The sequence below is a fragment of the Gymnoscopelus microlampas genome (assembly GCF_963454915.1).
Source record: "Gymnoscopelus microlampas genome assembly, chromosome: 7".
Lineage (NCBI taxonomy): Eukaryota > Metazoa > Chordata > Actinopteri > Myctophiformes > Myctophidae > Gymnoscopelus > Gymnoscopelus microlampas.
Window position 1 is genome coordinate 16,458,292 of NC_139944.1, and position 24,754 is coordinate 16,483,045.

The 24,754-nt window shown below is 39.8% G+C and overlaps 1 protein-coding gene across 2 annotated transcripts in view; it reads left to right on the forward strand.

Annotated features, from left to right (window-relative positions):
• Positions 1-22,363, forward strand: part of LOC311048968 (serine/threonine-protein kinase 4-like) — a 45,972-nt gene extending 23,609 nt beyond the window's left edge. For both annotated transcript variants that reach the window (XM_084062364.1, XM_084062365.1), the window contains exons 11-12: positions 7,454-7,596; positions 18,489-22,363. In XM_084062364.1, the coding sequence (XP_083918490.1) occupies positions 7,454-7,596; positions 18,489-18,647 (302 nt within the window). In that variant the 3' untranslated portion in view covers positions 18,648-22,363. The remainder of the gene's footprint in view (positions 1-7,453; positions 7,597-18,488) is intronic.
• Positions 22,364-24,754: the final 2,391 nt, after the last annotated feature.

A 24,754-nucleotide genomic window follows, 5' to 3' on the forward strand; every position in this document is an offset into this window, starting at 1 on the left:
GACGCCCAGAGCGCCACGATCCGTCAAATCCGTCATAACATTTTTTTCAAAAAAAAAAAAAAATTCAAAATAAAAGTTTTTTTTTTTTTTTTTTGGGGAAAAACATGTTCAGAACCCAAGATATGATGATTTGAAGATTTGCTGCTCCATCCACTCCTTGTTTAACCTATAACTTAAAAAGGCTGTATCTCGCTTCCTAAGCACTTTTTTTTTACAATGAATTTTGGCTGTGGCACTCAGAACCAAAATTCCATTAACATGAATAAATAAGTTTGGCACTGAATGAGTTAAAAATAGCTGATCTACATTTTTTTGTTTTTTTTTCTGCTATCAATGCTGTCCTAAGATTTTGATGTCCTCACAAGTATATCAATAGAAACGTGTGTGTGTGTGGGTGTATGTTTGTGTCGTGCATGTGTGCTGCGTGGGTGTGTCTGTGCACGCATGTGGATGTGTGTATCTGTGTATGACTTTGTTGTGTGTGTGTGTGTGTGTTTCACATCTGTGTGTGTGTGCAGCATAATGTATTAAATCAGATATTGATCCTTACTAATGGAGCTGCACAAAAGAAGCCTTTTCATTTGCACTGATTAACCATCAGCCACACACACACACACACACACACACACACACACACACACACACACACACACACACACACACACACACACACACACTCTCTCACACTCCTTGGCACGAAAACTACTGATTTAGAATGCATTTGTAGAATCGGCCTCAGGTCTTAATGTGCAAGGACACTCGGATTCCTCGATACACACGCACGCACACCCATAACACAGCAACAGTATTGAATATGGCTCTAACTAGAGGTGTGCCTTTTTTTTTGCACAATAATAATAATGCAAAAACAGAAGTATTTGTTTGCATTTGGTCCCCCCCCCCCATATATTTTCATAAGCTTTTTTTCCCCCCCATATAGTTTCATAATAAAAAAGTGCCATATCGTATCGATATCGTGAGCCCAATATCGTGTATCGTATCGTGAAATTAGTGTATCGGCACACACCTAGCTCTAACCAAATTTAGCTTGTGTTTGTTTTAAAAGGAATTCAAATGAACCATAATGTAGCCTCTGATACATTATTTAGTTCTAGTACTCTGTCTCCACACACAGTCCCCGGCCCTGCAATGTTGTGCTTTGGCGAATAAATGGCTTTCATTTACCAATTATTACACCGCTACATTTTGCTGACGTGATTCGAACTCGGGTGTCGCGGGTTCGAATCCTGATCGAATCCCGATCCCGAACGACCTTTGCTGTGTGTCACTCCCCGTCTCTCTTTCCCCATTTCCTGTCAATCTACTGTGTGTATACTATCAATAAAGGCAGAACCCCCCCCCCCCCCCCCCCCAAAAAAAAAAGAGACTGGTAAATGGTAGACTGCAGCTTCGTAGCTGCCAGTGTGAATGCAGCATTAGGGTGATCACTATTTATGGACCAAACATTCCATGTCTCCTGTGGAAAGTGGCAAAGCATGTTTTCAAACACCCTGTCGGGTCTGAAGACCCATTTTGATCATTGACAGTTATACTACTGTTCATTCATCAATGGATGGAAGCATTTGTTTTTTTAATCAGAAAGGGAGGGGAGTTACATCGATGGAACGGATCAGCACTTTACTTTGCAGATGATTTAAAACAGGCCTTCCCGGTAGCAGGAGCGATGAAACTGCGTCGAGAAACAACCATTTCAATCAAAACTTAAAAAGAAGACTAATTAAAACAGACAAGACTGTGTTGTTACCACTCCTATAGAATCTTAACACCCAACAACAACGTCCTGTCCTGTTCAGTGCTGATAAGAGGTCTTCTCATATCCACCCAGGTATTCTACACAATGATAAATTGAACTGAGACCCGCGGTAATAGAATGGGTCCCGACCCGGACCCGATAAACAATAATAAACCTGCTTTTGTTGTGAAAGTTTGAAAAAATCTAGAAAATCTTTGAACATTTTTGAATAGCTTTGAACATTTTTACACAAATCCTCTCTTATGGGGGTCCCTGGCACAAAATCTTTTCCGATGGAGTTCCGCTGCCAAGTACATATTTATTTGGGTGTCCTTGACATGAAAACATTTGAGAACCACATGTCTAGACAACCACATGTCTCCTCCAATACATGTGACATAGAGCACCGAAGTCTGACGTAATTTACACATCCTACCTGGGTTGCGGTTTCCCCCCCTCCGTTCTGAATTCCCATAGACGTGTTTAATATCGTGTCACATCTTATGGATATGAAGCATCAACTGACGGTGAGAAAACGCTAATGTTACTTCGTGGGGCACGACCTCACTTGACCAGTGTAATTCAGTTAATGTTCCCAGCATTCATTTGGACAGGCAGGCAGGGAGACAGCTTTGACAGATCGCCAGTCTAATTCATGGCCAACACTCAGACTTGCAAATACATTCACACCTAGAGAACATATATCACTTTATTCACCAAGTACAATTCATTAAACAGACTTTTGGCTTGAGGAGAATGGTGTACGTAGGTCAGGGTATACACGAATCCACGGAGCGCTGCCCTGTAGGTGGCGCCGCCATTGCTGCGGTGTCAGACTCGATCAGCTGCTGCGCGGTGTCAGTCAGCTGCAGTCACTGACTGCTCACGTTACTCTTTTACCTGCTTTTTACTAACTTTTACTAACACTAACTTTACAAAGATGTACAGAAAATCGGGATGAACCTGTGTAGTTTATGGCTGCTCCAACAGCCAAGCAGGTAAAGAGTAACGTGAACAGACGGACAGAACCGCAGCAGCAGCTGACTGAGTTTGACACCGCAGCAATGGCGGCGCCACCTACAGGGCAGCACTCCGTGGATTCGTGTATATGCACACCGTTACTGATGAAAGAGCACCAGAGCATGCTGAACCAGTGGTTCTGTTTTGTGTCAAGGACCCCAACATTGATATTTATTTGGCCACGGAACCTCATCTGAACATGTTTTTTTGCCAGGGACCCCCCAGATCTTCCAGAAGAGAAGATATAAAACATTCAAAATGAATCAACATTTTCCAAACATTTTCAACATTTTTCAAAAATGTTTCAAAAATAGCAGATGTACAAGCCTCGCAGCACGTCACAAAGTGACACGTTGTGAGCTTGTAGATCTGGTATTTTTGAATAGCCAACATCTACATGGATAAAGTGGTTAAAATGATTTTGATGCGATTTTAACGACAGTACTTTTGCTGGGGACCCCCTGCAACCCCCCCCCAACGACCCCTTGGGACCCCACTTTGAGAACCACTGCTTTAAACCTCTCTGGTGTAGAAACTTCACAGCAGCATTCATCAGGATAAGACCTAGAAAGGACAGATCATTACAATGTGGGCAGAGGAACGGGGAGGATACTTACTTTAAGCCCTTGAACCCATGGATTAAAGTTCTCAATCACCATGACTGATTTCAGTCATTTGGTTAGAGGCCAGCATGTCTTTCTTTTGGCTTGTAAATGTAATGCCTGATTTATATTTGGTTGCACGCCAGGACGTGCACAAACAAATAGCAGATCTACTCCTGTACAAGCTCTCAAGCATCACAGTGCGAAGCTTGTGAGCTTGTAGATCGACTGTTGACGGTTCTGGCGCACTAGCTTACATATAAATCGCACTACTGCTCTGTAAATGCACTACTTCAGTGATTTACAACCTATTTAGTTTGAAGGACCCCCAGTTTGATATGCACTAGGCTACAGTACCTCATTTGATAACGATGTGTAGCTCTGGGAACCCCAGTACACAATTTAAAATAAAATCCTAAATAATTTAACTCCAATCTGAGTTAACTCGAGCCCTTTATTGGTGGGAGTTGCAGACCCACAAGGGCCCATTTAGTTCCTAACTACCAGTCATTTAGCTCCCACTTTGAGAACCAGTGGACTACAGCACATACTGTACTCAAAACATGGTTAGAATTATTACATAGAATGGAATGGGCCAGCTTCAAGCATTGAATCCAGGAAGCACTTGCAGTGAGCTGACAGTTCTAGCCACTTAGCTGGAGAGGAAATGGACGGCTATTAATTCTCTGTCGGGTAGAAGAGACACATAAATTATACTTTATAAAGGAGATGAAAGGAGAGAGTTATTCTTTTTTAAAAGCTTTAAACCAGAGGCTAGAGCAGTGGTTCACTAAGTAGACCCTGGGGACCGCCAGGGGTCCTTGAGGGAGTTTCCGGGGGGTCCCCGGTAAATTTGTTAATAAATCACTTTAACCCTGTATACATCGGCTATTTGAAAATAGCCGATCTACAAGCTCACGACACATTGCGACACATTGTGAGCTTCTAGATGGTCTTTTTTCACATTTCGTATTCACTAATCTTGTATGGCACAAAATATTTTCAGATGGGGGTCCGTGGCCAACTACATATTCATTTGGAGGTCCTTACACTGGGCCCAGGGGATGGTCAGATGTAGTGAAATGCCAACAACCTGGAGGTCCACCAAACATATCCAGTCCTCATTCAGTTCTCCAAATATTTTCTTAAATGTAATCTAGGATACACATAACTTATTTATTATGTGTGGGAGTTAGTTATTGAGTAGATATGACATGACTACACATCACTATTATGGTTGTCTTTTAAGATGACCTTACATTAGCACAATAAAATCTTCCCCTTGATCATTTTACATGAAAACACTTGACTGGCTTCCTTATACACCAAGCACACATAAATACACATAACATCTTGACAAGTGTTATGGCTTTTTGGCTATGCAATACGTACACTACTTTGAAGATTGCTTTTCAATCTGATATACAGTTCTATATGCACGTATTACTTTGAGGGAAACGTCATATTGTTGTATACCTTTAATCATGGAAGTGCAGTGCACACCTGCAGCAGTGTTAACTCAGGACACTGTAAAGTTGAAACTATTGTTCATAAACTATAGAAATCAGACCACAGAGACTCATTTCACACCTGCACAACCACTTCCTACACCCCAACAGGCACCATGGGCCATAGTGAATAAAATAGGCAGGGCATTATAAATAATGTTTTAACATTATTATCGCATTATGTACACATTAAAATCACCCCCTGGAGACTTGGACTTGCCCTGCAGTAGCTCTGCTGCCTTTTTAATCATGTTAAATAATGCTAAATGCCAGTACAGTATACTTAATGTCAGCACAATGGAATCTTACCCTATAGACTCAGATGTTTTGTCAAAAAGCACTCTCGCCCACAGCACCGTAGGTTATTAAAGCCATGCATCAGGCGCTGAACTGTACTAATGTATCGGGCAGGATGCCTTGCTCTTACTGTAGTAGAATTAGGAATGCAGACAGGAGAGTGCCAGTCATACTGCTTGTTTCTTATACAGTAGGAAGTATTTGTGAGCTTAGATTCTCCATATTGTTGGCGGAAAAGAGAGAATCAATAAAGAGGCCATTTGGTTGCATCATGCACTTCGGTTGAGTAATATATGCTGAGAAAGCTAAAAGCCACTGTGTAGACTTTAAATTACGAATCGATATTAAGACTGAATCAAATAAACTATCATTATGTATATTGGGCCGGTGCCGTTTGGCACAGGCCTACTCTGGAACGATGCACGTTGGAAATGCATGCCCACCCAGTTATGCAATATCCCTTGTCAGAGTACCTGTTGTACCCGTCCGTCCGTCCGCCCGCCCGCCCGTCCGCCCGCCCGCCCGTCCGTCTGTCTCTCTGACTGTCCTCCTTTAGCCCATATGTGGAGTTCGGTGTCAGGCATGCCTAAATATGGAGTCTACTGTGACGTACCCTGACGTACATCATACGTAGGGGATTTGCAGATTTATTGATATTCTTTGGGAGATCCAATGATCCAACCGACTTCCCACTAGGCGCATCACGCCCTCGGGTCCGCTGTGATACGCACGGAGAGTTTGATGTCGGTCGGTCCCATATATGGGCATATCGGTCGGATCGGTCGGTCCTATCTGACCGACTTGACACCAGGCACGGCGAGATACGTGAACTACAGACAGACAGACAGCTTTTGCGCATTTATTGTAGAATTCCGGTTGTAAGTCTGTCAATCTATCCTCTCCAGAATAGATAGATGGATATGGATGGATTATTTAATAAACAAAGAAATTATTGGCATATTTAATAACTTCATATTAATGGAAATTGCCAATCTGCACCTTGTAGATCGGTATTTACGCAGTTTTTTTTTATATATTTGATAATGTATGAACATTGTTCAACATGGATACGATTATGACGGTTCTGCAAAAATAACGGTGATTATCTGAAATAATTGCCATTATGTAACAATTGTGACAGGCCTAGCCACTAGCCTTTATTAATGTTGATCATGGAAATGATCTGAGGCAACATCAACAATGAAGTCATTCATTTTGAAAAGGTTTTGTTATTCAGAAGTCTGTTCTTCATGTTTGTTCAGGGAAGACAAAAAGACCAGCAGGCAAACTTCCACTCCCAACTGTTTAAGACCTCTGCCAAAGAGATCTGAAATTAGATCTACAAAGAAAACTGCTATGATGATGGATGTTGTTAATTACAAAAGTTAAATAAAGCTATGGGCCATTGTGTCGCGCAGTGTGGAAAAAGGCATTCACAAAACCTTATCTACAGTTCCTGCTGTATCGCAAATTCTATTCTAGCAGATAACCTTGGAGGATACTCTCACTTTCTAAAATATTTTTGTTTTTTAATCTTAGCACTCTTAGCACTCAGGCATCAGAGCTATGGATTTGACCTTTCACTTCCTGATATCTTACCCGGAGGTAATGGTGGTTGCTTGTAATATACTGTAGATTATGTGGATATGCAGGTTAACACCTGTTTCAATTTCTGGATGATGGTGTGAGGACAAAATGTTACATGTAATGTACGTCCCTTTGTTACTGCATTTTACACCTTAGAATATATATTTTTAATTCCTTATTCAAACACCGTTAACAAGCACACACACACTTGGGTAGTCAGTCTCAACTGTTAACTTATTGCTGCTTCACCGTTGGCTTTTTTGATAGATTTTTCGTTGAATACTTCATTAACAGTTTGCAAAAAAAGGCACGGTGGCACAGATTTATACAAAAGAATGCTAAAAGGATAACCAAAAGAAGCCCTCAGGGGTTGTTTCCATTAAGGTCCGGCTTTGTGTCCATAATCCTCCATCTGGTGTTGCCATACAGTGCGTCCTGTGTGGCTGTGTGATAAGATCAGAGCACTAAAATACTAGATGAGGCGCACCACCTCCATTTTTGGAGAGATTGGGTGTAGACGGAGAAAAAAAACGCTCCAACTACTGTTGCAACTAGAGGGTTTAAGTCGTTCATACTTGTTCTTTATTTCCCCTTAAATGCTTTTTTGTGCCTCGTAAAGCACTTTGAATTGTTTATGAAATGTGCTGCTGTACCAATGCGTGTGCCTTGCCTCCTCGTGTGTCCAGGGAGAGATGAGACCATGCAGCCGGCAAAGCCGTCCTTCCTGCAGTACTTTGAACAGAAAGAGAAGGAGGCCAACAGTCACAACGACGCAGGAGGAGGAGGACGAGAAAACAACAAGCAGGCTACAGAGGGAGACCTGGAAGTGGTGAGTACAGGTTGTGGCTAATGGATTCTAAAATCCACTGTCTGCTTAGAATCACAGTCAACTTCATTTGTCACATCACAGGTGTGAAAAAGTGGGTGAATTTATTTTTTTGTGCAAGCACCATCGTTTCTGTTGTTTTCAGGAAGATCTCTACATATACAGTAGCATAATCTGGCTGGTACAGTGTGTACATGAGGTGACATAAGGTGCATAAGGTTAGACACAAAGGTGGTAGCACTTCGTTAGGTCCATATAGCAGCAGGTATGTACACAAGATTAGACATTAAGGTGCTAAAGAGTATCGGCACATTCCACATGAGGTAATGTGCAAACAGACTATCAACATATCTATCAGGTTCAACCACATAGTCCACAGGGGCTGTAACTTCCACAGGTGAAATCCACATGGTAGATTTACGTACTAGTAAAAGGGAAGTCCAAGGCCAGCCAAGGTGACAGGCAGTGGTCAGGCCTTGTTCAACAAGTTAGACAGTGACTTGGGATCATGGAGGAGGAATGCTGGGAAAGGTGCATCAAGTGGGCTTTTCGAGTGTGCTATTACACCCACACTTTTTCTTCGGTTGGCTGTCTCAGCAACCTCCAGTGAATTTAGATTATGTTAAACTTAATGTGCCGTGTAACTTTATTGTTTACAATGTCCTCACGGGAATGGAAGGAAACAAAGTGTTATGCATACCTGATCGGCTTCGAGACGGGTGCGTAGGCGGGGGTCAACGTATGAGAATGAAATAAAATGACCAGCATACCGTCTGCACTTGCACATTAGGAACACCTGAAGAATGCCTGATGAAGGTCTATGTGACCGCAATGTTGCTTAAATAATAAATAGTTTTCCTATTGTGCATGTGTGGGTAATTTTATTTTATTCTCACAGGAATAGAGAAATGACAAGTAAGCCAGATGGGGAGGTCATCTTCGGTTTCTCCACAAATTCTGTGCCGTTATGCACACTTTCAAAGTGCCTATCTCTGACTTTCTAGAAGCTCAGGATAATGTTGATTTTGATTTGAACAAAACAAGCATAATTATATGCTTGTTTTGTTACTTGCCTGAGTGAGAGCCTAACCTTCTCTAAAACTTTTCTGTACACTTAATTACCACTTACTTAATTACTTACTGTATCCGGTGTACAAACTTTTGTCACCCACTGTGCCTTAGTGTCCTGGCTCTCTCCACTTTTGGCAGTACCTCGATTTCAGAAATGTCATGTAAACAAGAGTACTGGTTGTTGGGAGGCACACATTATACCTTCTTCCATTACTCACTTTAATCACATTCTCCTGTTGTGGTAATAAAGTAGGGCTGAAATAAAGGTATCTAGAGAACAATGCTACTGCATCTGCAGAGATAGTGGGGCTGCGTGAAATACTGAGAAACAGATCTTTTTGCAGAGACATGGAAGCAGCTTACTCAAACTGCTAATTTAGTTGTTGTCACATATGTGTCTCTAAGCATCAGTTTGAAGCCAGGTAATCTACCCAGCTTCACCTTGGTCCCAAAGGGAATAGACTGTCATGCTTAAATAGAGTGTGTGTGTGTGTGTGTGTGTGTGTGTGTGTGTGTGTGTGTGTGTGTGTGTGTGTGTGTGTGTGTGTGTGTGCGCGCGCGCGCATGACATTTCTGCTAGTAGACGTATAACACAACATGTTACTCACACACGTACAGTACACACACCACTCTAATACAATCGCACACACTGAGTGGTCTTCATTTGATGTATAACACACACTTCATTACGTTTAATGTGTCACCCAGTCTCTGTGTCACATAAAGATACACACGCACACGCACACACACACACACACACACACACACACACACACACACACACACACATCACTATGAAATCGCTGTCACACACAAAAAAGTCATGTTACAGTAGCTGTACCACAGTCAAACGCATGAAAGCACTCACACTCACACACACTAAGGTGTATTATACTTTTATGCAGTAACACATGGCCTCATGTTTAATAGATGCAGCTCACAGTGGCAGGTGACATGAGCACGCTATCATCTTCAATAGCAACATCACACCGTACATGAACAGAATTGGGTCACTAGCCAGCGCTGTTATTTTCTCATTTGCAGTTGTGTGTGGGTAATTAATACGCGTTCTCATGAATATTCTACATTATAATCTAACACTGTGCTTAAAATATTAACATTATTTACAGAAAACATACATATACAGATACATCATTTGTTCGGTCCTTGACATGAAAAAGTTTGTGATGTAGTGCACTACATAGCAGTATTAAACAGATCCAATGTTTTGGTACTTTGTGCATTCCATTAGACTTCTGTGGAGTTTTATATGACTTTGAAGTATCTTGTTGACAGCTCTGTGCTGACAGTAAGGAGAGGGCTCTAATTTTAGACTTGTAAGCAGGAGCCATTTCTGTTATTGGGGCAATATGTTGATGGCGAGCACAGCCAGTGTGCAACGGTGTTGCCAGATTATGTGAGAGAAACAAGAAACCAGGTCCAGGAAAACCAGCCCAAAGAAGCGCCACGTGAGCACTTTAACATATACATCAGCTATTTGAAAATAGCAGATCTACAAGCTCACAACGCGTCGCGATGCGACGCGTTGTGAGCTTGTAGATCGGCTATTTTCAAATAAAGTCTTGCGGGGAAATTATAATAAGCAGATCTGGCAACCCTGCGTAAAACCCTCTCTGTGGTGGTGTTTCTGGTGTATATGTTTGGGTCTGTAACTCTGTATGTGTTCCCTCGTGTACCCACAAAATAATTTATTTTCTGAGGTAGGGCTGGGCAATTATCAAAAATATCAACAAAAATATAATATAATATAAATGTATACTGACACAAAATATGTTCAGATGGCTGTCCTTCACATAGACAAGTTTGAGAGGCTCTGCTGTATAGGGCAAGTGGTAAAAAACAAAATAAAAAGTTGCCATCGTGTTTATTTATTTGGATCCTAAAAGAACACAGAAGCAAAAGAAGAAAACAAAAAGTACTGAAATGAAAACATTGACAGATGGACAGCAAATCTGTAATTTATGCAGGTAGGACAAACTAAATGAACATTGGTGGCCTATGATAATGTCCCAATAAAAACAAAATGTAATCCCAACAAAACAAATCAGGCTGAAGAGAAGATGTAGCTGAGCTGCGTTAAATACATTTACTTGGTACTTTTTCATAGTTCAGTCTGTCTATGCATGTCTTATGTTTATTCCTTAAGTCATTGGTTCGCAAAGTGGGGTCCGGGGACCCCCAGGTGTCCTTGGCGGGGTACCAGTCGGTCCCCAGCTAAATAAATTAATATAGCGTCACCATCATGTTAACCACTTTAACCATTAACTTATACTTTGGCTATTCAAAAATAGCAGATATACAAGTTCATAGAGAGGCACTGAGTGCCGCGCTATGAGCTTATATATATTTTTAAAGCCAACATTTGTAATGCAAATGTTTGCTTCTGGGGGTCCCTGGAACAAAATATTTTGAGATGGAGGTCCGTGGCCAAATACATATCATTTTGGGGACATGGAAAAGTTTGAGAACCACTGCCTTAGGTGTCATTCAGGGGGTGAATACTCTCTTACATAAGCCTCAGGCTTTGATGACATACAGTATTCTGGCTGTATAATATCTCTGCTGTGTATTATTTAGTACTGGTTTCAATGTTTTTGGGGTGGTCAGAATCTCAAGGCACACCTGCATTTATTGTGAAAATAGCTGATCTACAAGCTCACTGCAGACCTGCTATTTTCAAAAATCTTTGAACATTTGTGGAAAGTAATACAAATAAATGAACTAATTTAAATTACAAGATTTAGCTTATAATGCCCAAAATACAGACTCCGGGATGAGAGTGGTTAAAATATATATCGTCTCTGTTGGGTGGAACCTTCATATGTCCAAAAATGATACTTTTCAGGATTCAAATTTAAAAGTATCAGATAACTTAACAGATAACAGTAACTTTCAAAATGGTCATCCTGTACAACCACAACCACCCATCCAAGATTATGAAAAAAAATGATGTGCCCGTGGGCCGCCAATTGAATATCACTGGTGTAGATAGTATGTGCTAAATGTCCTATCTAAGATAGAAGTCTTATGTGGTGTGTGTGCATACCACACAGAGAAATAAATCGGGAATAGAGTTAAAGGTAGGGTAAGTGATTTGCGTTGGTTAAAATAAGTGTTAAATAGCTCTATATTCTGATAGTACTCATTGCTACAGAGTGTTTGTTCAGTATTAGGAGTCTCCTTGTCTCTCCACCTCTTTATTAAACAGAAAATGCATTTTCCTTTCAGTTTCAGTTTCATTTCCGTTCAGTTTCACAGAGAACTCAATCAGGATACAGATTAAACAAGTGAAATTGGAAGTGATGACACTAAGCAATGAGCAGACAAAATTGGAACTGGAACACTATACAAATTAAGCTTAAAAATGGGTACTTTCTCCTGATTGGCTGAGATTTTGACACCTACCGAAAGATTTATTTTCTGTTTATTAAAGAGCTGGAGAGACAGGGAGACACCTGTTACTGAAAAAACACTATATAGCAATGATTACTATCAGAATATAGTATTCTAACCTTTTAACAAAATACTTTTTGTTTTAACCAAAAAATATCACTTACCCTACCTTTAAGTTGTGTTAAGAACAAAAGTTCTGTGTGTGCGTGCTGCAGTGTATTTATTCAGTGCTTGTTCATAAGCCTGATTGCAGCCAAGAAGGAAAGTACTCCATAGCCTTTTAGTCCTGTCCTATATGAGTCTTCATAATGTAGTTGCTGCACTCCATTGTTTGTGTTGTGGTAGCTATACAACATGTGGAGGGAGAGAGAGAGAGCGAACACACACACACACACACACACACACACACACACACACACACACACACACACACACACACACACACACACACACACACACACACACAAATGTACATTATACATGAACTACAGGCCACTGACAGTCACTGCAGCACTCTGCTCTGCCCTTCAATATGCTTCCATTCAATTCCATTTATTATTTCTGTTGCTGCTACCTCTTGTTCGCTATGTCTTTGTCTCTCTCCCTTTTCTCATGTCACCACAGTCTTCAGCCACTGGAGTAGTGTTGTGGTGTTTACGTGCAGAAACACACTGCCCTCTCGCTGTGTTTTCACTGTTTGCTTTGGTAGCCCAAAAACATCCCTGTCTACCAAAACAAACAGTGAAAACATCACAATACTGCTAGAGAGGAATGTGGCTGATAACTGCTGGTATAGAGGGAAATGATGGGTAAAAATGCATGCTATGTTTTGCTATGTAAACACAGGGCAAAGTTACATTCTATACATCCATCTGTTAATCTGTTAGGTTGGTTATGTTTAAGGTAAAGGGTTATGGATTCAATGTAATGTGTAGTGCAGTGGCCCCAAACGTTTGCAAAACCGCCATGTGTGTGCACATGTGTGTACAGTACATGTGTGATTGAAGGGTTTCTTAACAGTCCAACCATGGCTCCCAGTCCTTTGTGGCTTGCAAAGCCACTTTTCCATTAAGTCTTGGCAGTTACAGCTTGGTCAAATGGATGTATGTTTTGATGTTTGCTCTCATGTCTTTTTAAATAATGCATGCATGTGATGGACTTTTTCTTTACCTTTCAACATAACCTTGAGGCCACCCCGATGCCTTAACTCATTGAGTGCCATTCATGTGTTTCACATGTTTTACCGCTATGGTGCAACGTGCCAATCACGTGTTTTTGAAAAAATAGTTTAAAAAATGTATATATATTTTTTTTTTGTTTGTTTTGTTTTTGAAAAAAATGTTCAGAACCCAAGATATCATTATCTGAAGATGTGCAGCTCCATCCACTCCTTGTTTAACTTACTGAAAAAGGCTGTATCTCGCTTCCTAAACACTTTTTTTTACTTTGAAAAAATAAATAAATAAATCGTGCTGGCCAGAAATAGCCAGAAATAATTCTGGCACTCAGTGAGTTAAAATAGTCTTAACATCCCCTCAAGGATAACGGCATGCTTCCTTGCTAAAACAAGTCCAGGTATAAATGCACCAAGGACACATTTGTGATGGACAGAAATCGTCACGCAAATATAATTTGTCTCCAACCCATATCGAAAAACTACATGAAATTCAATAATAAATCATTTGCGTGTGGATCATCCAACTGAGAAGTACAACTAAAATAAGAAGATGACAGGGCCACTGTGTGATTTTAAAATAAAGATGAGATGAGACATGCACGCAACCCTGTTCCTGTAGCACCGCGGCTGGCCACTAGGGAGGAAAACAAGGTTGACAGCAACCTTGCAAGGTTGTCTAACTACATTGCATCTCTACATGCTTTTAATGAATGAACCTTGAATTAAAAGTTATAACGTTAAGATTGACTGTTACAATGCAGGAAACCACATTATTCATTTTCAATACTTTTTGTTTGTGTTAAAATAATTTGAACTGATTTGCATTAAGTTAGATTTAGTTATTCTTCCCTGTGTAAACTATCCTAACTGTTCTGAGCACTAGGGTTGTGATCCGTAACTGGATCCAACATTGAGGAACCGGAAATGGAATTTCGAGCCGGTTCCGGAACCGCTTAGAACGGTTTTATCATACGCTCACAACCTCTGTTTGTACAAGGTTTTCTGTCAGAACTGGAATGTGGTCTTCAGGTCTGCTGTACAATAGCAATAATATGTATGTGATACTGTATGTATGTTTGAATCAGTGTTTAACAAAACACAAAATGATGATTAAATATATTACCTTCAACGAAGATCAGAGGCGGTCATGCACATCCATAAACCATTTAAAGGCAGGTGCTGAACTCAAACAGAGACATATAACAAAGGCTAACCTGATTGATTGATTGATTGAACATTATTATTTGGCAAAAAGAATGTAAAACAACACAGTTACATTTGTAATACTTTTGTCTAAGAGGTCCGTCCAAAAAAGTCCTTGCGGACTAGTTTCCGTTGAGGTCCTTGGTATTCATTTCATAGACATATAGTAGCAAGCAAACAGTTCGATATCAACAAAAAAAGTATATACAGAGAGAAAAAATATATATATATATGTATATATATATATATATTTATATATATATACACAAAAAAAGGGGGAGGGGGGTCGTCTGTCTACAGGGAAACTGGTACTAGCTCCTCTTTTGGCCTCCAGAAAGATGAGTTTTTAGGGCTGTTTTGAATGAGCCCAGCGAACTGCATTTTTTGAGGGATGGGGGTAGACTATTCCATACCTTGGTGGCTGTGCCGTAGAAGGAGAATTTGCCCATGTTTGTTTTATGGGTGGGTGGTACCAGATTGTTGTTTACGCTCCCTCTAGTTTTGTGACTATGGGTGTCACTAACTTTTTCGAGGTATTTATACAGATATGCGGGTATCGGGGGCATTTCGGGGAAATCTGTATTTTACAATTTTGAAGACCAGTCCCATTTTTAGTTGTTTAACCCTGTCTTCCACCCTGAGCCAGCCTAGGCTGGCAAAGTGAGTGGGAGAGAGGTGGGTCATGGGCCCCAGTCCGAGAAGTAGTCGAATCAGTTTGTTTTGGGAGGGTTGAAGCTTAGTCTTCAGTGACACTGAGGTGTTGGAGTACCAACGGGAGCAAGCATAGTCAAAAAGGGGCTGAATCAGGGCCCCTGACAGGGGCCTGAGGGTTGACAAAAGAGGAAACTCTGCCCATCAAGCAGGATCTAATAGTGTCTTTGCATCCATTTGTCGAGGTAGGGAACAGGTACGGGGGGTCCGCAGCCAAGAACTTTTCAATGTGGGGGTTATGAGCGCTATGGGCTTGTATATCTGCTATTTTTGAATAGCCACAGAAATCTAAAGTGACACAGATACGTTCCTGGATTGAATGGGTTAAACTAACGTCATGACAAATAATGTTTTTTTTTAGATTCTACTATAAAGTATCACTAACAGCTTGGCTGTGGTGCGGTCAGACATAACGTAGAGTAGGACCTCTCATCCTCTAAAGTGATCTATCCAGGGAGGAAGATATCGTCGCTGTCGGGGAGAAGAAACCTTGTATCTCCATACTCCAACTTTTTACGTTTAATTTTTTCATAAGCGGAAAGCAGCAAAAACAGACGATCTAAAGGTTCACAACACGTCGCGTTGTGAGATCTGCTATTTTGTAGATGTGGTATTTTTTGCCAAAATCTTTAAAGTGAAAGTGGTTAAGTGTGTGTGTGTGTGTGTGTGTGTGTGGGGGTTTTATAAATATTAAATCAATTAAAGTATTAAGAGAGTGTGACTAAAATAATAATAACTACATTGGATACATTTTGGAACACAGCTTTTCTTTCTGTCCATCTCCTGAAAAGCAAACAGTTTGTGGACATACAAGGTTTCCGCCCGACCGTAACGATATTCTGTGTTATTTTAGCTCCATTGATTGTGAGTAATAAATAGCAGCAGAGTAGAGTGCTGCTGGTAAGAGCTGAGAGGAGGAGGAGGAGGAGGAGGAGGGGGCGGGGGTCCCCCATGGGACAAGCCAAACGCAGGCCCTGTACGTGTCCCTATCAGACCCTCGGCGTAGAGACACCACATTGAACAGATGCCAGGAGATAACAGCCCAGAATAGATCCCTCGTAGTGATCCGAGGCCAGGTAATTCTAAGATGGTTGTCCGCCTTATGTGGCCATTAACCCATTCAATCCGGGAACGCATCTGTGACCCTTGCACAAAATGTTCACGATTTTTCCAAAATAGCAGATCTACAAGCTTGTAGCTTGTATATCCTCTATTTTTGAACAGCCAAATAAATCTTAAGTGACACAGATGCGTTCCAGGATTGAATGGGTTAATGAAGGCATCAGGTTCTCTCTCAGGGTTGCAACATTGATGCACTTGTACAGTAGTACTTCACTTTAGTAACCGCTGTCAATAGTGAGATATAATAGTAACTGCTGTCAATAAATACTGAGATATATTAAAATTAGAAAAAGATTATCTAAAGTGGCCATTAATGAGAGCATTAGGTCTATCTTCTGACTATTACATCTCTATCAGATATCGAAGATAATGGCTAAGGTTGATGTTCGTAAATAATGACTATGTATTAGCACAACATAGTAATGTTGTCAATGGCAGATATTTGAAGGCGCGTCCAGAGCATTTTTAAGTGCGCATTTACCAAAAGCACGCTAACCCTAGTTACTTAAATTATCCCCCCTTTTGATGTTATTATCAATTGTGAGATATTTTTAGGTTTTCATGAAAAAGCTCTGGAGCAGCCAGACTGTGTGGCAGAGATATGGATCTCTGCTTGTGGCCTCTCATGTCATAAAATTAACTTGTGCTTAAATCTTCCTACTGTGTGCCACTGTGATGCACTTTGATAATAAATTATGACAGTCTGTACTCTGCATGACAGCTTGTAGATTGGCTATCTTTGATACTACTTTTGTGTGATACTGTATCATGACGAAGTCGGAATTTAATTTATGAAAAAACATATCGTCGGTGTCCAGGACGAACCGGCTAACTCCATTTTCATCTTTCTTTTTTTTTTCATAAATCGACGCTATTGAACACCCTTCACATCTGTGTAAAAAATCGAAACATTTGAACCAATGAAAAGTATTAAAAAGCGCCTCAGACGAAAACTCCCAACTCCATTGGATCCTCAAACTGTCCGTCAAAAACAAACAACTCCCCCCTCTCCTCTACACAGTGCTACAGCACAGCATTAGCAGTGAGTGCGCGTTGCGCAGTGAACGAGGAGGAGGAACACGTAAACAGACTCCCCGTAGTCTGTTAAAACTATGCAGTGTACCTGTTTATCAAACAGCACTGACGCTAATATTATGAAAACAAGTAATTATATTTCTAAAATCTATTAAGTGTTTAATGAGGAGAGCATTGTGATAAGAAGAAAGACGTTCATAGCATTTCTGTCGCGCTAGTGTTCTACTATCTCTTAGCAGAAGTTATTGTAATATTTAAAGTCCTTTTTATTGTTGTAGGCCTATAAAATAAGTGTCATGAAGCATCAGGGCATTAATTCACACGTTGTTGTGATGCATTGTGAGCTTGGAGATCCATTGTTAGCTTTTGGGAATCTGTACCCTTTTGAAACCTCTCTCTCAGCAGCGAGTGGAGCTACTGTTGTTTGGACACCTAACTCCATTTCAGCTTGATTTTTGCTCGTCTGAAACTTCTAACTCCACTCGCGCTGGGTAAAGTGTTGATTTACCCACGATTTGGGTAAAGTGTTGATAATCGAATGACACATGCAAGTATCTCATAATATATACAGTCACTATACCAACTTTGATGAGGTAGTATTGCTTTGTTTTAAAAATATAAGGTTTTCTTCATTTTCTGAAAAACGTATATTTTGTTTTTTCGTTTCCTGAACAATGAGCGTTTTGGAGTTAGCAGTTTCGCGCTGGATAGCAGAGATATATGTATATATATATATATACAATGATACACCATATATAGGCCAAGTATCCACCAATGTTTTGTTTGATTGTTAGTTTTTTCCCCCCAGCCGAAAAATGCAGGTTACTCTCGTCCAAATGGCCAGGGTTGAAAATAAAGACAATCTGTGATCAGATTGTTTTCTGGCCTCTGATCATTTCCCATCAAAGAGTCTGTCTATTGAATCGTCAAGCCCAAAACATTTAAGGCTTGCTATTTATTTTTTATGTTTTTGTGTGCTATTTTTGAAGTTGACTCCTGAAAAGTAACCGTTTTGGACATATAATTATGAGCTTTCCAACCGACAACAACTGTATATATTTGTACACACACAACCAATTTTACACTCAGGTTTACTTGTGTAATGTAAACATTAACATACAGTATATTGACGTGCACGTGTTTGCATGTGTTCTGTGTTCAGATGCGTTCGTGGACGGTGGAGGAGCTACGGTCGCGGCTGGCCTCTCTGGACCCCCAGATGGAGCAGGAGATCGAGGAGATCCGCCAGCGTTACCAATCCAAGAGGCAGCCCATCCTGGACGCCATCCAAGCCAAGAAACGCCGCCAGCAGAACTTCTGAGGGCCGCCGGGCCCGTAGAGATGATATCCCACGTACGTTTTATACAGTCTCTGCAACGCTGCGAGTCAACGTAAATATCGTCACAATGTCTAGCATAACAGAGGTTCTTGGTTCAACTCATTCTTCTATTCTACAGTATGTCACCAGGACATTTTGGGACAAATCATCCTTAAACACAAGATTTTATCTTACATAGATACATATAAATACATGTTTTCCTACAAGAATAGTTCACAGGTTATTTTGCACTGATTCATGAGATTTTAAGATTGGATATGTTTTCAGTAACAGCGTAAAAATATCAGCCACACATTTCGGTATTTACACAACCCGCGACTCCATTAAACGTTGACATTATTATGTTCTTCTTCTGTAAGCCACGGCGTCAGGTCTCGTGACGGTTTCCACAAAGAGACTGTCAGCTAGAACTTAGAACTCTTAAAGCTTCAAGAACTTGGAGTATTTGGAGTAACTATCACGTCACTGATGGAATCTATCGCTTCAGTTTAACGTCAAGCTGTCTACACTGCCCCATCACATGCCTGGAGACTTCAAGAACAACGTTCAAGAACAAGTTGGAGCGTAATTATCCCCTCCTAAAAACAAAAGACATTGTGGCTTTTTCTTTTTGTTCCTTATTTTACCAGGCTTTCTGCCAAGCTTGCACACATGCTATAGTGCTGTTTGTGAAAGAGCAATTCAGACCTCTAAAACCCGATTCATACTTAGTCGCGTGATGGTGTCTCGCAGCAAACATATCGGCGTGCTACACCGTCACGGGACGGGGCATAAATTAGGCTTAAGTATTTGTTATTATCTTGTTATTGTGGTACAACGTCTTTTTACGTTCTGTTGCAAGCTCTTTGGTACTCAAGACATTTTTGGTGCTTAATCCTCACTCTCATTCCTATGCAGGGTCTGGAAAGGGGATGAGAAATGAATCTAGTAATTGTCTAGTCTTGCAAGGTTTTGGCATTACGCAAAAATAGTGTGGGGAAAATATAGTCATTCAATCCAGATATTCGCTAGACATGTCATTGTAAACCCATTTTCATGTATTTTTTTGGGGGGAGGGGGGGGCATTTGAAATGAAAATGAAAAACAGACTGGTATCGAACAAAGTTGTTTTTAAGGGGGGGGGGGGGTTGGCGTGACCAAAGGGAATACTGTAATAATTGGCCTACATTCTGGCAATTCAAATAATGTGTCACATTATAACTTGTCTTTTGAATGTTGAGATATGAGAATTTCATTCAGGTGTTAAGAACAAAAATCTAAGACGTTGAGGGATTTTATTGATATGATTTCTAATTTTGCCGTGTACTTTTTTTCGCAATTTCTTTTCCCCCCAAAGGTCTGTTCATAGACCTGGATCCAATTATTATTAGGAGGTTCTGCAATTTACTGGCAGGCTAAAGCGATCTCTTACAAGCAGTTCAATAAATGACTATTAAATATGAATCTAGGTCTGTCTGGACTTGCCTTCAGACAGTCCATGGAGCCGTTTGGCCCCTTATATTGTTGCAGTCGGGTCAAAACCTTGTATGTCTGAAACCATTCATTTTTTTGTTATTTTAAACGGTTATTTAATTGGCTATTTTCACTGCTCAGCTATTTTCACTGCTTTTGTGAGACACTCTTGTATGATGAAGTAGGGCATTAATTTACAAAAAGAAAAAAGTTTAAATATGGAGTTACAAGGTTTCTGCCCAACGGTGACAATATGCAGTTCTTTATACGCTTGAAGCTTTTTTTTTCTTCTCTTGTTTTCCTTTTTTGTACATGTCCAGCACATTTGTAAAGGGACAGTTTATTTTTCTACTTGTAGATTTAGTAGTTAATAGTTACACAGGTTGGTTAAGTCAGTCAGTCAGTGCAGAGACTGAACACGGTTGTTTCTATTCCAAGGATGTTTTTGCGAGAGCAGGTGAAGCTACTGTACCGTCTCAGGTCATAAAGAACTCCTCAGGTGTGTGTGTGCGCGTGTATGCGTGTGTGTGCGTTTGCGTGTTTGTGTGTGTGTGTGTGTGTGTTGCTAATTGCTGTAGATATTAAGGGAATCATTTATATATAGAGGTGCCGTATCTGTAGGAGTACAGGAACATATTGTATAAGTTATGATAATAAGCACAGTTTGGTGTTGGAGACCTTTTGTAGAGGAGGAAACTCCAGACTTACACTCCTATGGTAAGGAGGAGTCGTAAGCACAATAGTTGGGCGTCATGGAATGTTTGGAGAATGGCCTTTTCACCATTAGAAATGACACTGTCATCTTGATGGAAAGACTGGAGAAAAGGAGAGCTTCTTTTTCTAGTCAGCCTGTGTGAACAGCCTGTGACTGGCATCAATTGAGTTCTCTGAAATGGTTGCGGGCAAAGCGAAAGGGAATGCTTTATACTGCCTTATCTTGTCAGCATTGGATGTACTACTACACTGTGTAAAAAAAGAAAAAAGAAAAAAAAAAGAAGAAAAAGCTTAATTTAATTCAAGATTATACAAATGGACTTGTACACCATCCGAGTTAAATTAACACTGAAGATTTTACTCTGTCCTTTTTTTCTTTTGCTTAATTCTTGTAGCAGTGATGTAAACTGATTGTGTTTTGCTGTGATTGATTCTTGTTGATTTCGTTTTTGTTGATTTAGTTTTTTTTATTATATCTACAGAGGTTACCACGCATGTCATTGAAAATAATGCTGATGTATTTATGTTGGAGTTGGGATTAGATTTTTGACTTTGAAACTGATGCGTGAGCTGTTTTTGTTGCTGGCAAGGCCACCATGCTGGTACTGCTGGACAACGATGAGTCAGATGTTATTTAATTAAGTAGCAATCACTGGAGAACAGTTCATCCTGAGCCATATATAGAAACAGCTCTGTCATCCTTTTGTCCACTTTTAAAGAGCTGTGATGTGCTTTCTGTCTGCCTTTCACTTCCTCAGACATGACTTCTGTTAGTTTTGCAACTTCTGTGTGACACTGTAGTATGTCAAAGTAGGGCATTAATGTAGGGTAAAAACATACAAAATTGAAATATAGAGATAAGAGGTTTCTGCCCAACGGCAATGTAATTCTCTGCACTTGTTTTTAAAAATAGGTAGGGTTGGTTTACCACATAAGAGCCATCCAGATTGCCTGTTAAAATAAAAAAATACAAAACTTTACTAAAATCACATTGAAATGATTGATAAAATAAGATCAACTAGATTTCCTCTTCCAACCATGCTCATTCAGGACAAGGTCACAAAAGGTCAGACAGAACTCTACAAAACCTGCGAGGATTATTGAGCATATTTGGCAGTTTGTTAAATTGTTTACTTTATTTTTTTTGTCAAGCACAGTGGAGAGGTAATTAAAATACAGTACCATGCCATTTTACAGTCAAAAAAAGTTTTTAAAAATATAAATGACTTGTCATGAAGAGCACTAGGAGGATAAAGGATTTGTAAAGCCTTCAGGCCACTTAAATGTTTGGTTTTCTTTTTACACCTGCAGAAATTATTTTCTTTGCTTTGTTGTTCACTCAGTATCTATTGTAATTGTTCCTACAGCTGCTGGCTCTGATAAATCTACTGTTAATTCCTACAAAAACTGGTTGTATGTATGTCTCCATGCCTTAAAAACTATACTGTGTAAGTTATGGGTACATTTTGAATCACTGCTGTTTCGTTTGTGCTTTTTTTTCTTTTCTAATTAATAAAACATATTTTAAGGGATTTTTTTTGTGTTCTTTATCCCCTCGCTCAACGTCTGCAAGGCACTTGCACCTCACATTTAGTACAAAATATTTAAAATGAAATGTAAAGCATGCCATGCACATTCATTCTGGTGATCAGGGGACAAACATGACAAACAGAAGACCAGTATAAAGTTAACGATAGTCTACACTGTGCAAATCTCAGTAAACGGTGGGAGTATTTTTCTAAATTACCATTGTTGTACCAAATCTACCGTTATCATTTGAAACTTTTTGAGCCACACCATGTTTCCATCTCTCATTATTTTCTCTATGGCGAGCCAAAATAGCACTGATGAATTTTTAATCGCCCGGCTACAGATCTGATCTCTCTCTCATTGACTGTGTGCAGGGTCTGGTGTTCATTTCAAGCCATACAAGAGTGTGTGTGTGTGTGTGTGTGTGTGTGTGTGTACGTTTTGAGATTCAATAGTATAATGGTCATTCACTCATACAGATGTTCCACAGACTGCTGACTAACATTTACAATACTAGAAAAGTACACCAGGCTGGGGGCCTATTACACGAAAGGTGAATTAAATAAGCCTGGATTTAAGTCAAATCCAGGCTTGACAAAGTCTGGTCCGTACAGCCTGATTTATAGCCTGGTAAACCCTCCCTCCGGAAATCTCATTTACATTTGATTCCATTGTGGGGGTTTCTAGCGTATTACCAACTAACCAAGCCTATCAGCGTCGTCGCTCATCGTTCTGTGATTGACGACATTGGCGACAGTTGGCCAATCAGGTGGCGAGTTCGAGTGAGCCCGAATGGGACCGAGTGCAGCCGACAAAAATGCAACGATCCGCCATTGTTTTCTGCGGCCAGTTACATTTTTTACTTTCGGTTTTAAAATGCTCTCAAACTTCTTTTTTAAGGCACGGAATTTACTTTTAAGATATCGTTTGGATAGAATTTAGTTGTTTAACTATATATGTTTGACCACATATATGTGTGACCACATATATGTGTGACCACATATATGTGGTCAATTAATCATGACAGAGCCTATTTAAAAAAAGAAATTTAGAGAACCGGCAGGGGCGGGTAGTGACGCGCATGTATCCGAATAAGGCAACCTATTTTGGGCATGGCCGTCTCAGTTTTTTTGTACAACACAGCATACATCTTACAATATAATGATATCATATAAACATAAGATATATTAACGTATATCTAGGTATATAAATGTTAAAATATCGTTTTTGTTAATTTAATGTATTTAGCCTACTCTTAGACTTATCAGAAAAAAACATATAGAAATATTCCATTTGGTATTTATTTATTATGATACTGACCGATTGTGTGACAAATAAATGACTTACAGACCCACCAGGGTATAACAGGATAGGTGGGCACAAGGGACTGGGCACCTCGATGTAAAATTGGCTATTTTGTCCAAAATGTTAAAAAAAAAAATATTTTAAAAATGTTCTATGGTAAAGTAGCCTGATTATAACATGCTTAAACATTCGACAATTCAAGGTCTAATATTTCTACAATTTCTACAAAACCTGTATATCCAGTCATTTGGGAGCATAAACAAGAAGTTGAAGGATAACGTCTGATAGTTTAGCTCCAATCGGAATATTAAGTTATTATACTACCACCTTTTACTATTGTTTTATTACTAGCTCCATTTGGAACCTCTCCCTCTGCTGTAGGCTATAGCTCCTATGAGACTCCACAGCCACTTTCGTAAGGTGAATTCTAACGTTGACCGGGCCAGAATCTTAACCCCCCCGGGGGTTAAGCGGCGGGGGGTCGCGCAACAACGGGTGATAAGTCTATTGAGAATTACCGAGCCATTCCAGGTGGAAAACGGAACGCATGCTTGAAAATCTCAAGCATGCATGTCCACAGCAAGGTGGAATTTTTTAACTGTGAATGGAGTTTCTAGGTGAAAGTGTTTTTTTGAGGTCCAAAATTCGTCCATCGACCTCCATTCTAAATCTCTGAACTTTTAAAGGAGTACAATTCTAAAACTATTAAACATTTCAAAGATTCCTTTTCAGGCAAACATGTCCATATTAGGATAAACATTTGGTAGCACTTTACAATAATGACCCGTTATAAAGCATTTATAAACGTTTATAAGTAGTTTGTAGACTATTAACAAATCATTAACAACCTGTTTATTGACATTCGTAAATGATTACTAAAACCTTTATAACTACGGTTACAAATCATCTATAAAGGTATTAGTAACTATTCATGAATAAGCCATGTATAATACATCTGTAAATGATTATTAAATCATTTGTAACTGATGTTACATAATATATACAAGCTATTGGTAGCTTGTTCATGTTTAACATATGCTTTGTTAAACATTCCTAAAGTATCTATAAATCCTTAGTACATGTTATTA